Source organism: Maylandia zebra, linkage group LG18, assembly GCF_041146795.1.
Source record: "Maylandia zebra isolate NMK-2024a linkage group LG18, Mzebra_GT3a, whole genome shotgun sequence".
NCBI classification, from domain to species: Eukaryota; Metazoa; Chordata; class Actinopteri; order Cichliformes; family Cichlidae; genus Maylandia; species Maylandia zebra.
In genome coordinates, this window is record NC_135184.1 from 15517285 (window position 1) to 15530522 (window position 13238).

Sequence of the window (13238 nt, forward strand, 5' to 3'; positions counted from 1 at the left end):
ACTCATTATAATCTTGTTAAAAACTTAGCACACCCTTACTGCTTCCACAGGAATGCAGTGGGTATTGTAAGTAGCAGCCAGGTGCTGCTAATCAAATGCACTCGATCAGCTGCTCATCAACAAGTGTGACAACCTCTTTGGTGACAGAAACAGCAAAAAATCCAAGAACCACATCGCAGACTCTACAGGATTTAGTTAGCATGTTAAGTGTTAAAGTTCATGAAAGTATAATTAGAAGAAAAACGAGCAAGCACGGTTTGTTTAAAAGGGTTGTCAGGAGAAAGCATCTCCAAAATCACATGGCAGGAACGCTTAGGTTTGCAAAGTTGCAACTGAACAAACCACAAAACGTCTGGAACAATGTCCTTTGGACATGTGAGGCCAAAGTAGGGATGTTTCGCCATAAAGCACAGTACCATGTGTGGAGGAACCCAAACACAGCAAATCAGCACAAACACCTGAGACCAACTGTCAGCACCGTGTTGGAGGGCTGATGATTTCGGCTGTTTTTTGCTGTTACAGGACCTGGGTACCTTGCGGTCACTGAGTCGACCACAAACTCCTCTGTATACCAAAGTACTCTTTCAAATGTGAAGCCATTTGTCCAATAGCTAAATCAGCAGCAAATCTATAACAGAATCTGAAAAAGAAAAGAGTCAAAGTGTTATAATGCCAAAGTCAAGACCTAAACGTGACTGAAATGATGGAGCAGGACCTTAAGAGAGCTGTGCATAAACAAATGCCTACAAACCTCAATGAACTGAAGTGTTGTAAAGAAGTGTGGGTTCTTCCAGAGACTGGAAGTCATACAGAAAACAATACTTCAAGTTAAGGAGCGCTAAAGGTGCTTTCTACAAGCTGAACTGAATAATGGAGTTTCACAGGACTGCACAGAATCTTCTAAAACAATTATTTATTCACATGGCTCTATCTTTACATTAAACAATAAAAATGACTTCCCAAAATGTTGTATAATATCTTAAAAAATAATTTGAAGTTTATTGTAATATTCTTTTATTCTCTATATATCTTGTTATCGTTGTAGGTTCGCTCAGCAGTAAGAAAACGGTGGCACCGCTGGCAGGACAACCACGCTCTTCGAGTTCGAGTGGCACGAGCCATGTCTATCCCGACCTCTCCGACCAGGATCAGCTTCCACAGCATCAAACAGACCACAGCCGTGTGACCACAGAAACACGCAATCTCCATACTGATTCCTCCAGCAAGGTCGCTGTTTGTCCGGTATGACTAAGGAGTCATGCGATTTATTTTGCCTGGTGACAAAAGTTCATTTTAACTGCACAAAAATGACATGAAGTTCTCGTTATAAGGTACCGTTCGGGACGTAGACGGGCTGGGTTTTTTCGAAACAACGAAATGGTTCAATGGTCACATTACATCAGGTTTGACCCTATAATTTTAGTGTTGTTACTGGTTATGAGTACTTGAAATTTGACTGACCATGACGCATTCATATGTTGCCAAAACTGCCATTTGTATCTATTATGATAAAAATGCTAAACTGCTCTTTGAATTACCTGCTCTTTATCAGCAGCTTAATTTGACAGAAAGAAGCTTTTTGGTAAGGAAGAAAACAGAAAACAGCACAGAGTAAAAACAAAATAATAAAAAATGAGTCATAACACTCTGAAGTGAAAACAATTTAACGTACAGTCATCAACTGCTTTTTTTAAACTAAAACACAATCTCAACACATGATGTTTTGGTTAATGTGAGATGTGGCTATTTTATACAAACAAGCCATTGTTAAGAAGCTTTTATAATGTGTCTTTTTTTAAAATCATTTTTCTTCTTTCTTTTTTACATCTTTCTTACTGTTGTAAACATTGGTAAATACTTTTTTCCCCTCTTTGTTCTGAGGATTTGATTTTACAACTATTTTTATTTCCTTTTGTTAGACTTGGTCTTATTTTTTTGTTGCTTTTTTTTTTTTACTGTGCAAGGAAGGTGTTGACATAAAGAGCAATTTAACGTATTATGTGTTTGAACTCCCCGAGAGCGATAAATGAGCGTTCCCAACTTAGAGTTCTCTTGCAGACGAGGAAAGGTATGATTATATATACATTATTTTATGGAGCCAAGTGATTCTCATTTATGTAATCTGTTAAGTGCTGCGCATGGATTTGTCATGCAGGCACAGTGGAAGCAGATTAAATTCTTTTGGCTTTACGAAATCCTTGTGGCTTCCTTATAATCAGTGTCACATACTAAGCTTCTGGGTCAAAGGAAGAGGAGCTTGACAATATGAGGACCGATCCTTTTCCTAAACCCTTGCTCTGGTGAGATCAACCTTCTGCTTGCCTGTAACCCCGGCTCTTACACCTCCTAAGGCTGCTCACCCAATAGTAATTTAAACAGCCATGTATGGACAGATAATAATAAGGGAGGAAACGTTTGTTATAAAAAGGTTTATCGATCAATTACAGCAAGCTTACATTTTGATGCACATATTCCCTTCTGTGTTGATAGATTAGCTACACATCTGTTAAATAAAAACTGTCTGACATTTGATGGGTGGCAAAATCAGCACCCCTCATTTCTGTTTGATGTGTGTTTTGTGTGGATTTAACAATAACGCTTAATACTGTGATACTCCAGAGGGGTCATTAAGAAGATTTTGCAAGCTTCGGACAGAAAGTGAATGACCTTCCCATGTTTTATTTATTTATTACGTTTATGTATTTATTTCAGATTATATTTGCATTGATATCGGGGTTTGTATTTAAAAGTGTCACATAAAACATCCAGAATTTATTTCAAAAACTGAACCCATGTGAAGATGGTGTACATAACACAAAATATTTAATCACATCTTGATGTAAAAAAAGTATTTTGTAAACTTTTGCTACATTACAACATCTGTTTCTGTTGATCTTAGTTCATTTTTGCTGTTGCTGCTTGATGACGCTTGATGTTAGCTGGTAAATACTGATCACCTCTCATTATTTACCCATTAATATATAACTCTGATCAAGGGCGTCATAAGTTAGCCATGACATTGCGCATCCTCCCAAGACTTCAATATGTTACATACATACAAAGTGTACCACATTACATTACAACTGTGACGTATTTTCATAAAGAAACTTTTTTTAAACAAATGTGAATAAAATATAAATAAAACTATATTTTATTTGAACTCACCAAAGAGAGAAACCATGTTTACTGACATACTGACTTTTTAACTGCCTATGTATTTCTATTATTTCCACTGGACTTTGTCGACCAAATCTTGTTTATTTTGTACATCGTTTGTTGTACATGATGTGTATTCAGTGCTGTTTGATGTCAGACATAATTTTATAAAAACTCTTTGTTGAACAACCCAGGTTGCCTTATAAACAAAAGAAAAAAAAGTTTTGTGAAAATGAAGCCGTTGTCTCTGTAAATCATGTATCTTTGTGTTACTTGTATACACTTGGACTGTATGTGTGAAAAAATGATTTTGATTAAAATTTTACTTTAAATTATATAACACACTATATATTTTGGAGGGGGGCATTTCAGTGCATTGGGTCCATACAGTTTGAAAATCTTACAAAAGTCACAGATTGCACTAATAGAATCTGTTCAGCTGATTCATTTGCTGTGTATCTCCCTCACCTCCAGGCACTTTATAAAATAAATACAGCAGTTTTATAATGATCCAATCTCATACTTATTTTTCTGATAGACTGAACGACTGCTGCTTCACTGGCATTTCCTGATCTGAAATTGTAGTTTTTACTCACAGAATGGAAGACACACTCAGAGAGCACTTGCTAGACACTGTTTCATACACTCCAGGCTTGACTGGAGTGAAATGGAGCAGAAACTACAGCCTATCCCCAGAACCCTCAGGATTTGAGTTATACATCCCCAAACAATCGGCCGGGACTCTGATGTAGCCCAATCAAGCCTTATTGTGACAATTAATGTTTCTAATGGTTTCCAGCATTGCAAAAGATAGACAATGCTATCAGATTGTTCAGTATCATGCCAGACGTGTGCAGCACATCTGCACAGCATCATGGATTATTTGCCCTGAACTCCCATGTGTCTGCATTAAACTGCATTCCACATTGCATCAACTAAAAATAAATAACCAGCATGACAACAAAAGGCTGCCACTAAGCCTCGAATTTCAAAATAAACCCATCTGTAATATAATATTTATATCTTAAGCTCAGATAAACTAATAAATGACCTCGCTTAATGAAGTATCTCCCATCACTTAATTATTGCTGCTTTAAGCCAAAACTCCTGCAAAGGTCACCCTGCTGATTTTATACATAAAGGTAAGTTAATAGCAATTCCCACAGGCAGCATCCTTCAGCCTGGCTGTAAAGGAACTTTATTAAGTTTGCGTTTTCAGCTTCAGACTTCAAGACTACAAATTTCTAAAAGATGGTGTGCATCACATGTGCACATAGAGGGTGGAGTAAACCTTAAAAACACATTTACCAGCCTGGTGGGGCTAAGAAAACAATGTTTTTGGTGGTATTTGCCTTCAAGGTTTTCTGGCAGAGAAATTCTCGACATTGTAGCGAGAGGATATATTTTAATCCAATCCCTAATATTATTCTAAGCCTTACCAAGTAGTTTTGTTGCTTAAAAATAACCAACAGCACCTGGAAACTGAAAACATTACAAAAGAAATTAAAGCTCTCTGTCAATAAGCCGTAAAGGGAAGCTACTCCCACTGGCAGTTGCTCACATCTTCACCACTGGCAAAACAGTTCTTACTGGTTGACTTGAAATGAGTCAGAACCACTGTGCCAGCACATTAATGTCTTCAGCCACACCGGATTTATAGCTCTGCTTTAATGTTACTTTGTGATGATGGGCCTAATCAGCATTGAGTCAACTCAGTTAGCAAGGGGTTTAATGTAAATTATGCTCTCTGGCTTTAAAACTCTTGATCTTAAAAACGAATTTGACACAACAGAATAAGCATCTCTTTCTTTTTTTCTTCTCTGGAGAAGCACCATGCTTACAATTACACAGGTAACAGGCAATTCAAAGTAAACCAGGACTTTTTAAACATGAATACTTGATTTTTCCTTAAGGGTAAACCTTAAGGGTGAATGGCATTAAAATATATAAACTGTTTTCTTCCAGGAGTTTTGTTATTAAACGGAATTAATGTGGAAATTATTCCAATATGATGCTGCCAGTTTACTGCATTACTTAAACCATACAGTCAATATGTCCCAGCAACTATAAACTGGTGCCAGTCTAGCCGTCTGGTGGAAAATTGGCTGTGAACACATAATAGGTAAATATACTATATAGCCTGAAGCGGCTGGATGAGGAAAGCAGACTGAAAAAGATTATGATGAAGGTCAGCAGAGCAGTGAAAAAGAAGTGCTTGAAAAGCTATTTAAGGTGAAGGATAATGCCACGGTGAACTTGTTTCGAAATGAGTTAATCCCAAAATGGGATAGTCTTTACTGTAATGTCAAGATACAAGCGAAAAATCAAAGAAATTTCTATTTTATATTCAGATTTCAGACTTATGTTGAAATATGTTGTTTGTTTTTCAGCAATATCAGGAAAATAATGTAGGCGTAGCATGTTTGTATTTGTAGCCTCAGGCCTCAGGTAACAAACGAATGTAGTAAGTGGGTCCTTTTCAACTCATTCACAACTAGCGAAACCCCACAAGTATAAATAATGTCTAAGATTGTGATTCATTTAATTGAATGGTGCAGGCATAAAGCAACGGCGCTGAATATTTTACTTATTATTGCGTAGGTCCATAGAGCACCTGTTCAACCTAATCTACAACATGACAATGACGATATTGTTCAGAAATCTGAGCGCTTTTGTTCCTCTTGGGGAAATAAAAGGAAGATCCTTGTACAGGGTTGATGTCGTTAAGCTTGTATGAACTTTACCACCAAAATAGTATTTAAGCAGTACTACATAACAATGCTCACAAACAGCGAACATTTTATCAGTTATGGTAAATTGGCTCATTATGGGTCTTACTAGAGGCGTGGGTTTACACGCTGATTAACGAGCATTATGAAACTAACCCTGCCATTGGATAAAATGCCAACCAGAATTTAAATGACTTTCCGTAATGTGGGACTAGCAGAATGGATAGGCTGTGGCACCTTAATGTTCCTCATTTGTATATTTGTAGCAGGGCTGGAGGTGAAGAATGGCATGTTGTTTTTCATTCGTCAGTGTTTACAGAATCCCCACATTTACCGCAAGTGAGACATTTTTTGAGCAACAGCTCCCTCTGTTGGCTGATTAGGGAAAGTACTATTTTTTCAAAATTTCCTGTGATTGACACTGTAGTAAGTGCTGCTGCCCTATATTAGGTTTAATACAGACTTTAAATGTCAGTATTTATTTTTTTACTCTAAAGATGCTTTTCTCTTGGGGACTTTGACAAAATAAAATACATTTTGAGAAACGAAATTTAGGTATAACATTTTTAGAAGAAGTAATTGAATCAAATATATGCTCATTTACAGCAAACTACAGAGATTTTATATAGTTTCCTATTTTAATTGTTGTCCTGTTGCTATCTTAAGAATAACAAACAGGACACTCTATTGATTTGTCTGTTAGTATAGCTTCTTTTATTCATGAGGGGTCACCACAGTGGATGGTTCCACATTTTTTAATCAGCATTTTTTTTTCCTGAAACCAGTGAGCTTTTAGATTTGGCTAATGTGCTAACTACTAAACCATGGAGTCTCTGATTTGCTTCTTAATGCACTATATTATATATTATGACTCAATCTGAAGCAAAATGAACTGCCTTATGTGAAAGGCGCAGACAATAACACACATTTCTGCGTTCGTTTTTGAAAAATCGAGTACAGCCACAATGAGTGTTTTTATTTACCATGCTCTACAAAATAAACAGGGGCAATGTGCAGTGTGCGCACAGCATTAACATCAGGGACCTTAGAAAAAAAAATAAAACATTGAAATATTGATGAATTATGCTGTAGATCAATCCAAGATGCATGGAAATGAAAAATATACAAGATGAGATGTACGGAAATCTTTTGCGGTCAAGAATTCACAATGAAGGAGAGACAAACTCATTACTCACTCATATTGATTTCATTATGTACTGCGATGTAGCACCAGAATGACAATGAGGCTGAAAGAAACATCGGCCCCTCTTAAGATGCCATAATGTACTTAACAAAAGCTTCATAATTTATGCACCCATTAGCATCCTCTTGGTTTTGCATTAGCTGCTCCACCTCGTCCTCCCTCATCTTCTCACCTATGATCCCCAAGGAAGAACACAGGAAAGCAGTCAGTTCAGTACATTTCCTTATGATGACAGATTCATGAATTAAAGTTGTTAATTAACTCACCCAGTGTTGCCAAAACGTGTCTGAGTTCTGCACCCATGACCGTGCCGTTCCCCTCCTTGTCAAACACCCGGAGGCCCTCTACAAAGTCCTCAAATGTTCCACGGTCCTTGGCTTTGCAGATGTGTTGGTGGATGGGTAGAAACTGGTCAAAGTCCAGCATCTTGGTATTCATATCTGCAGAAAATAATGAAAGTGTAACAAATAAAGCACAAAAAAAAGAAAGAAAGTGGTGAACTTTATTTAGTCCGATATTGTACAGATTCTTGAACTACATCCAGCTCCAACGCTTAACAACAGCAATGACTCAGTTTGCACACTTGTCTCATTACTAACCTTCAGCTTTGGGCTTTCCAAGCACGTACATTATCTCTGTATTTGTGGGATTCTGGCCCAAAGCTCTTATTAGGTCACCACACTGGGCATAAGTGATTTTCATCTCACTGGTTGGGGTCCTGTCAAACAGCTGGAAAGCATCTTTGAAGTCTGTGAATGAAAAGAAAGCGCATTATTCCTTTTGATTTCTCATCTTGTTATTGTAATCTAAGAGAACATGCAAAGTCTTTGAGAAAAGGCATCACATGCTCTCTGTTTGTGTAACGATCAACAGCATAATTGCACGCCTCACATAAAAGAGCCCACCGCTAATGAAGGAGTCAAACCCTCAGATGTTCCTCTCTACCTAGACTGACATGCATCTTAAAGCCTTTTCAAAGCGACTGACACAGATGGATGTTTATTTTAATATAATAGCATATGCTGGCTCTAGTGTATCACCAGCTGCTGCTGAACATTTCTCACACACTTATGGGTGGCATGATCACACAAACAATTTACTCACTCTATAAATAACTCACAAACCATGCAGCCCAGAAGACAACTGTAACAGCCGCCTGAGCCTTACCCTCAAGTTGTTCAGGAGTAAATTCCAGCTGCAAAAAGACATAGAAAACAAAGCGACTGAGGGATGCTGATCATTTGGGACCGCAAACACAGTGAATTCATTTAAGACGGTGAACTTGATGACCCTCCTACAGCAAGCCATTTTAGCAGGTCGAGTTACAGCCATCATCTGTTCTGATCAAAGTGCATTGTTTACTTGTGACCTTGAGGCTAAAACCCCCTTCTTACTAGATGTATACTGTCTACCAGTGTCGGCGTCATTTGAGTTTATTTTTAGATGTAACGTGGAATCTTTGGTGCTGTCAGCTCCACGGGGAAGTAACAAGGCCATAATGTCATGTGCATATGCACACGAGCAGCATTATTAGATATAAAGAGTGTAAAGTACATAAAATCTGTTAAACACCATTTAGAGTTAGAAAACCTGAGATCCAGCGATTTATATATGCTTCTAATTATTCTTCTATTTGTTCAGCAGAACAAGCAGAACAAAACCTTGAAGGGGAACCCATCTGTTTCATCTCATTTTTTAATTTTTTAATTTTTGTGTTTGTGTGAGAGAGAGAGGGCAGGGCGGTCTTTATCCTTCAAGCTCGGGTCCTCTACCAGAGACCTGGGTGCTTGAGGGTCCTGCACAGTATCTTTGCTTTTCCTGGGAAACTGCACATGTTTGACACTCAGGTGGTAGAATATATAGTAGAAAGAGAACTGAATGTTAAACCAGCTGTACAGCTCGTTTCTACAATCAGCTTTGTGCTCCATTAAAATCTGTTATTTTAAATCTAAAAATAGCTTTGGCCTCAGTAACCACAACAACTTTTGAAGTTTTGCACTTCAAGCATATTTTGAACTGTCAGGGCACGCCCCTGTTTCTGTCTCATGTCAGGCTACATCTACAGACCCCTAGACCCTTTGTGAGGTTTTGTAAAAATATTATCCAAAAACGTATCTAAGCATGTTTAAAGATGGATGAAGATGGCTATAATTATCTGTATTTTTCTTCCTCCCAGTTTTTCCACCCCTTTTTCCCCACAGAGGAATGGTGAGGGTGGTCTGCTATTTGCAGACATAATGAAGATCATATTTTGTGGATTTAACCACGGTCCATTGTAACATGGCAGCTCGCTCAACCAAGAAAACATTTATCCATTGAGAAAGGGCCAAGTCAGCAGAAGACAATGTTTCCATGATGTCTGACGTATCAAGTAGTTTGCTTCTGAACCTCGCCCTGACAGTGTGTTACGTACTTTTTCCCCCATAACTGTCAAAGATGCGCGCAGTTTATGAAAAATTCTGTAAAGCTATGAAGGTTAGAAAAAATATTACAAGAATCACCATAATGCCTTGAAAAATCTTTACCCTCCTGTTTGTCTTGCACTGCCAAGTAAATGTCACATGGGGTCTCTGATGCACTTTAAACACAGGCATAGGTAACAGCATTGGACTCTTGAAATGAAGTCTCCTTATCTGTCTAATATGATTGAATAAAAAAAGGGGTTAAATTCACCAACAACCTCTATCTGAAGCCGATCCACAATCTGTGCGTACAATAATAATATCTGTTGATGTTTTACCGTCACTGATGTTGGGTCAAACTCCGGGGTCTTGGGGCGCTCAGGCTCTGGGGGTTTGGGGGCAGCTGGTGCGGCAGGTTTTGGCTCTTCTTTCTTCTTAGGGGCCATTGGAAGAGACAAAGGGGAGGACTGACACACAGCAGAGTGATCCTGGACACTGCGGTCAGAGATGGGTGATTAGAGGCCCTTTATCCACTGTTCACAGGTGTCACCTCCACCCCCACAGTGCCAACAATAGGGGAGGACTATAAAAGGATATGCCTTTGTGCTTCTATTTAAGACAAAGGTTGTTGTGTGTATAACATCATCAAGACAGGAGTGATGGAAAACTACATTAGCTGAGATCCCCGGGCCTGGTTCCTTCTGTTAATGAAATATGAGCGTAGATCAGACTTATTTGCACAATCTTCTATAGATGCAGAGAAAAATGCTTTAGTGACAGAATGATGTCGTACAAAAATACTCAAAAAGAAGAAAGTGTTAACAAAGATCTACAAACTTTTAAAATGTCAAATCCACAATGCATCCATGAACATGCTCTTCATGAGCATGAATAATTAAGTCTCCGCTGGATCTGTGAATGGACGGCTTGCTTTTTACAATATTTTTATACGCTCACTGGTCTCTTTGTTAGCTACATCAGTTCAATTAATCAGTCAGTCATATTGCTGGGACTCAGTACTTTTAAGCATACAGACATAATCAGGATGACCTGCTGAGCAGAATGAGGAAGGTCGTTGACTTCAGTAATTTTGAATATAACATGACTTCTGTTGCCTGACGAAGTGGTCTCAGTATTTCAGAAACTGTTGATCTACCATCTCTGGAGTTTACAGAGAGTGGTTTAAAAAAGAGAAAATAAGCAGCAACTCAAATAAGTACTCATTGCAACCAACCCTTCTGCTACAGAAGCAGAAGACCACACTGAGTGCCACTCCTGTCAGCTAAGAACAGGAATTTTAGCCTAAAGTTACACAAGTTTTAGTAAAAAAATAAATAAATTGAACAATAGAAGATTGTTGCCTGGTCTGATGAGTTTACTTTCTGCTTTAACATTCACACGGCAGGGTCAGAATTTGGCACAAACAACATGAACACATGGATCCATCCTGTCTTGTATTAACAGTTCAGGCTGTTGGTGCTGGTGTAATGGCCCACTTTGGACCTCTTAGTTCCAGCTGAACATTGTGTAATATTATGATGGAACAATTCAATTCAGTTTTATTTATACAGCTCCAAATCACAAGAGTCACCTGAATGCGCTTTATATTATAAGGCAGACCCTACAATAATACACAGAGAAAAAGTAAACAACCCTATGAGCAAGCACTTTGGCAACAGTGGTAAGGAAAAACTTCCTTTTAACAGGAAGAAATTTCCAGAACAACCAAGCTCAGCGAGGGGCGGCCATCTGCCGTGACCAGCTGGGGTGAGAGAAGGAAGACAGGAAAAAAGACTTTTAGGATCAGGAAATTTTCATCATGAATGTGCAGCTGAGTAATGCTACAATATCTCAAATCCCTGAGAAATGTTTCCAGACCCTTTATGAATCTATCCCATGAAGAAAAGGGGAAAAGGTAGTCCAACCTGATCATGAACCAAAGTGCATTACAGTGGGTTTATTTCTGTAGCTGGATAAACAAGTCACGTGTGGATACATCCACACATCTTAATCAAGATTTGTAAAGTCAGAAAATCACAGGAACTGTGATGCTAATATGAATGTCAAGCATGACCTTTCATTTCCAAGAAATTTCACTCTGCGTTAATTAGCAAATTAATTGCATGTTTGTGTGAGTTATTCTTGCACACATGATTCTGAGTTCATAACTATGTGAATAAAACCGAAAACATCAGACAGCTACCACCCTGTGTCTGCATTCAAGTGTGAATGGCAGCTACACAAAGCAGCACCCAGTGTTATCACAGATTACTTTATTCACTTCTCTGTTTGTTGTATTCAACTTTGCGAGTGGTTTGTACACATATAATCACCCTCGCAAGACTAAGATCACACAGACACAACACTTGGTGAATCCTATTTTAATGGCCTGAAAATCCCTCTGATCGCACTAGATAAACGGTCATCATAAAGGCTTGTCCTGGCACACAGTGTGCACAGCGGATGATGCCGTCTCATTGGTTGTAATTTTGAATAATAATCAAGGATAATTGCTGTTCATCACAGAGCATTGTGGCACTGGAATTTAAGCAACTTCCCCTCTTGTTCAGATATCATCATTTTCGTCTTCCTCTCCTCACTAATAAATGCTACACTTCACCGAACAAGGTCAATAGTCAAAGATTGGTTAGGTAACATGAGGTCTCGCGTAGCTTGATTAAGGACATTTGTCCATATACAAACTTTAACAGTGCGTAAAAACCACAAAATCCAAAGGCTGATATGCTATGAACATCTCATTTCTTTGGTTCACATGACAGCAGGTAAAAATGAAGTCAAAAATAATTTTTATTATCGTAATTATAAAGACAGCAATCTTCAATTGATTGTCTACACTCCTCCAAGACTAAAAAGGGCTTCTCTCTCTCTCTCTCTCTTTTAACGCTGTGATTAAACAGTCGCAGTTTTCTGAATTTTCAGAACTCATTTTTCTTTCGATTGGCTAAAGGTAAGTGGTGAGCAAGGCAGTGGAGTATTTTGATTTTTTGTTCTGGTGCTGCGATCTGTGGAGGATGAAATTTGAACTGTGCCTAAATACACAAGAATGAAAGCAGTGTGAAAAATAGCAGCTACAGATTCTACAGCAGGGAAAATGTATAAATTTGGCCTGTTTTTAGAAATATATGCTCGATGTGCTCCATGTCTTCACTCTACAGACTGATCATGATTACATCTCCATGTCTTTTCAAGGAAAGATGCTTGTCAGCAGCTGCTCTTGGCTTGCCTTTAAAGCCTTTAAAGAGCTCCCATCAAGCTCATGTGATAAAAATGTCAACTAATGAAGTCAACATTGCCTGATGGTAAGTTTGGTAAATCCTCTGTTAGGAAGTGCAAATACTGAATAATGTGAAACAAATCCTTTAATCATCAGTTTTGTAGGAGCCTGAATCATGTAATTTCATGACAGTGACATATTCAAGCGCTTGATTTAAATCTTGAGCTAACTATAATTTCCTTTATTAGGAATGATGTCACAAAAAATATGACTGGCCTGTCAGCACCAGCTTGTAGAAATGCTAGAAAAGGAGAGAAGGAACTAAATCATAATGATCAAGGGGATATTGTCTTTAAAATGCAATGAAACACAAGAGAAACACACAGGAAAATAATTTGGCACGCTCTTCTTCTGTTGCTCTGTTTGACTGTGGCTTCATGGGGGAGATAGTGCATAAAATTGTAAAAAGAACAAAAAAAAAATCTGATGAGTGAATGCTTGAGAAATGATTA

General features: G+C 38.2%; 2 protein-coding genes across 3 annotated transcripts in view; one reads left to right on the forward strand and one right to left on the reverse strand.

Moving 5' to 3' along the window:
• Window positions 1-3666, forward strand: part of crhr2 (corticotropin releasing hormone receptor 2) — a 50782-nt gene extending 47116 nt beyond the window's left edge. Inside the window, exon 12 of the mRNA XM_076876783.1 lies at window positions 1046-3666. Coding sequence (XP_076732898.1) covers window positions 1046-1186 — 141 coding nt within the window. The 3' untranslated portion in view covers window positions 1187-3666. The remainder of the gene's footprint in view (window positions 1-1045) is intronic.
• A 3174-nt stretch (window positions 3667-6840) lies between these two features.
• Window positions 6841-10003, reverse strand: myl13 (myosin, light chain 13). 2 transcript variants are annotated; one of them, XM_004542845.2, is made up of 5 exons: window positions 9830-10003; window positions 8257-8284; window positions 7689-7838; window positions 7356-7529; window positions 6841-7261 (listed from the first exon to the last, which is right to left on the reverse strand). In XM_004542845.2, the coding sequence occupies exons 1-5, from the start codon at window positions 9935-9937 to the stop codon at window positions 7155-7157; spliced, it is 567 nt and encodes a 188-aa protein (XP_004542902.1). In that variant the 5' UTR covers window positions 9938-10003; the 3' UTR covers window positions 6841-7154. The 2 variants fall into 2 exon arrangements, with proteins under 2 accessions (XP_004542902.1, XP_076733010.1); XM_076876895.1 differs by lacking the exon at window positions 9830-10003 and adding an exon at window positions 9615-9721.
• Between the last annotated feature and the right edge of the window lie 3235 nt (window positions 10004-13238).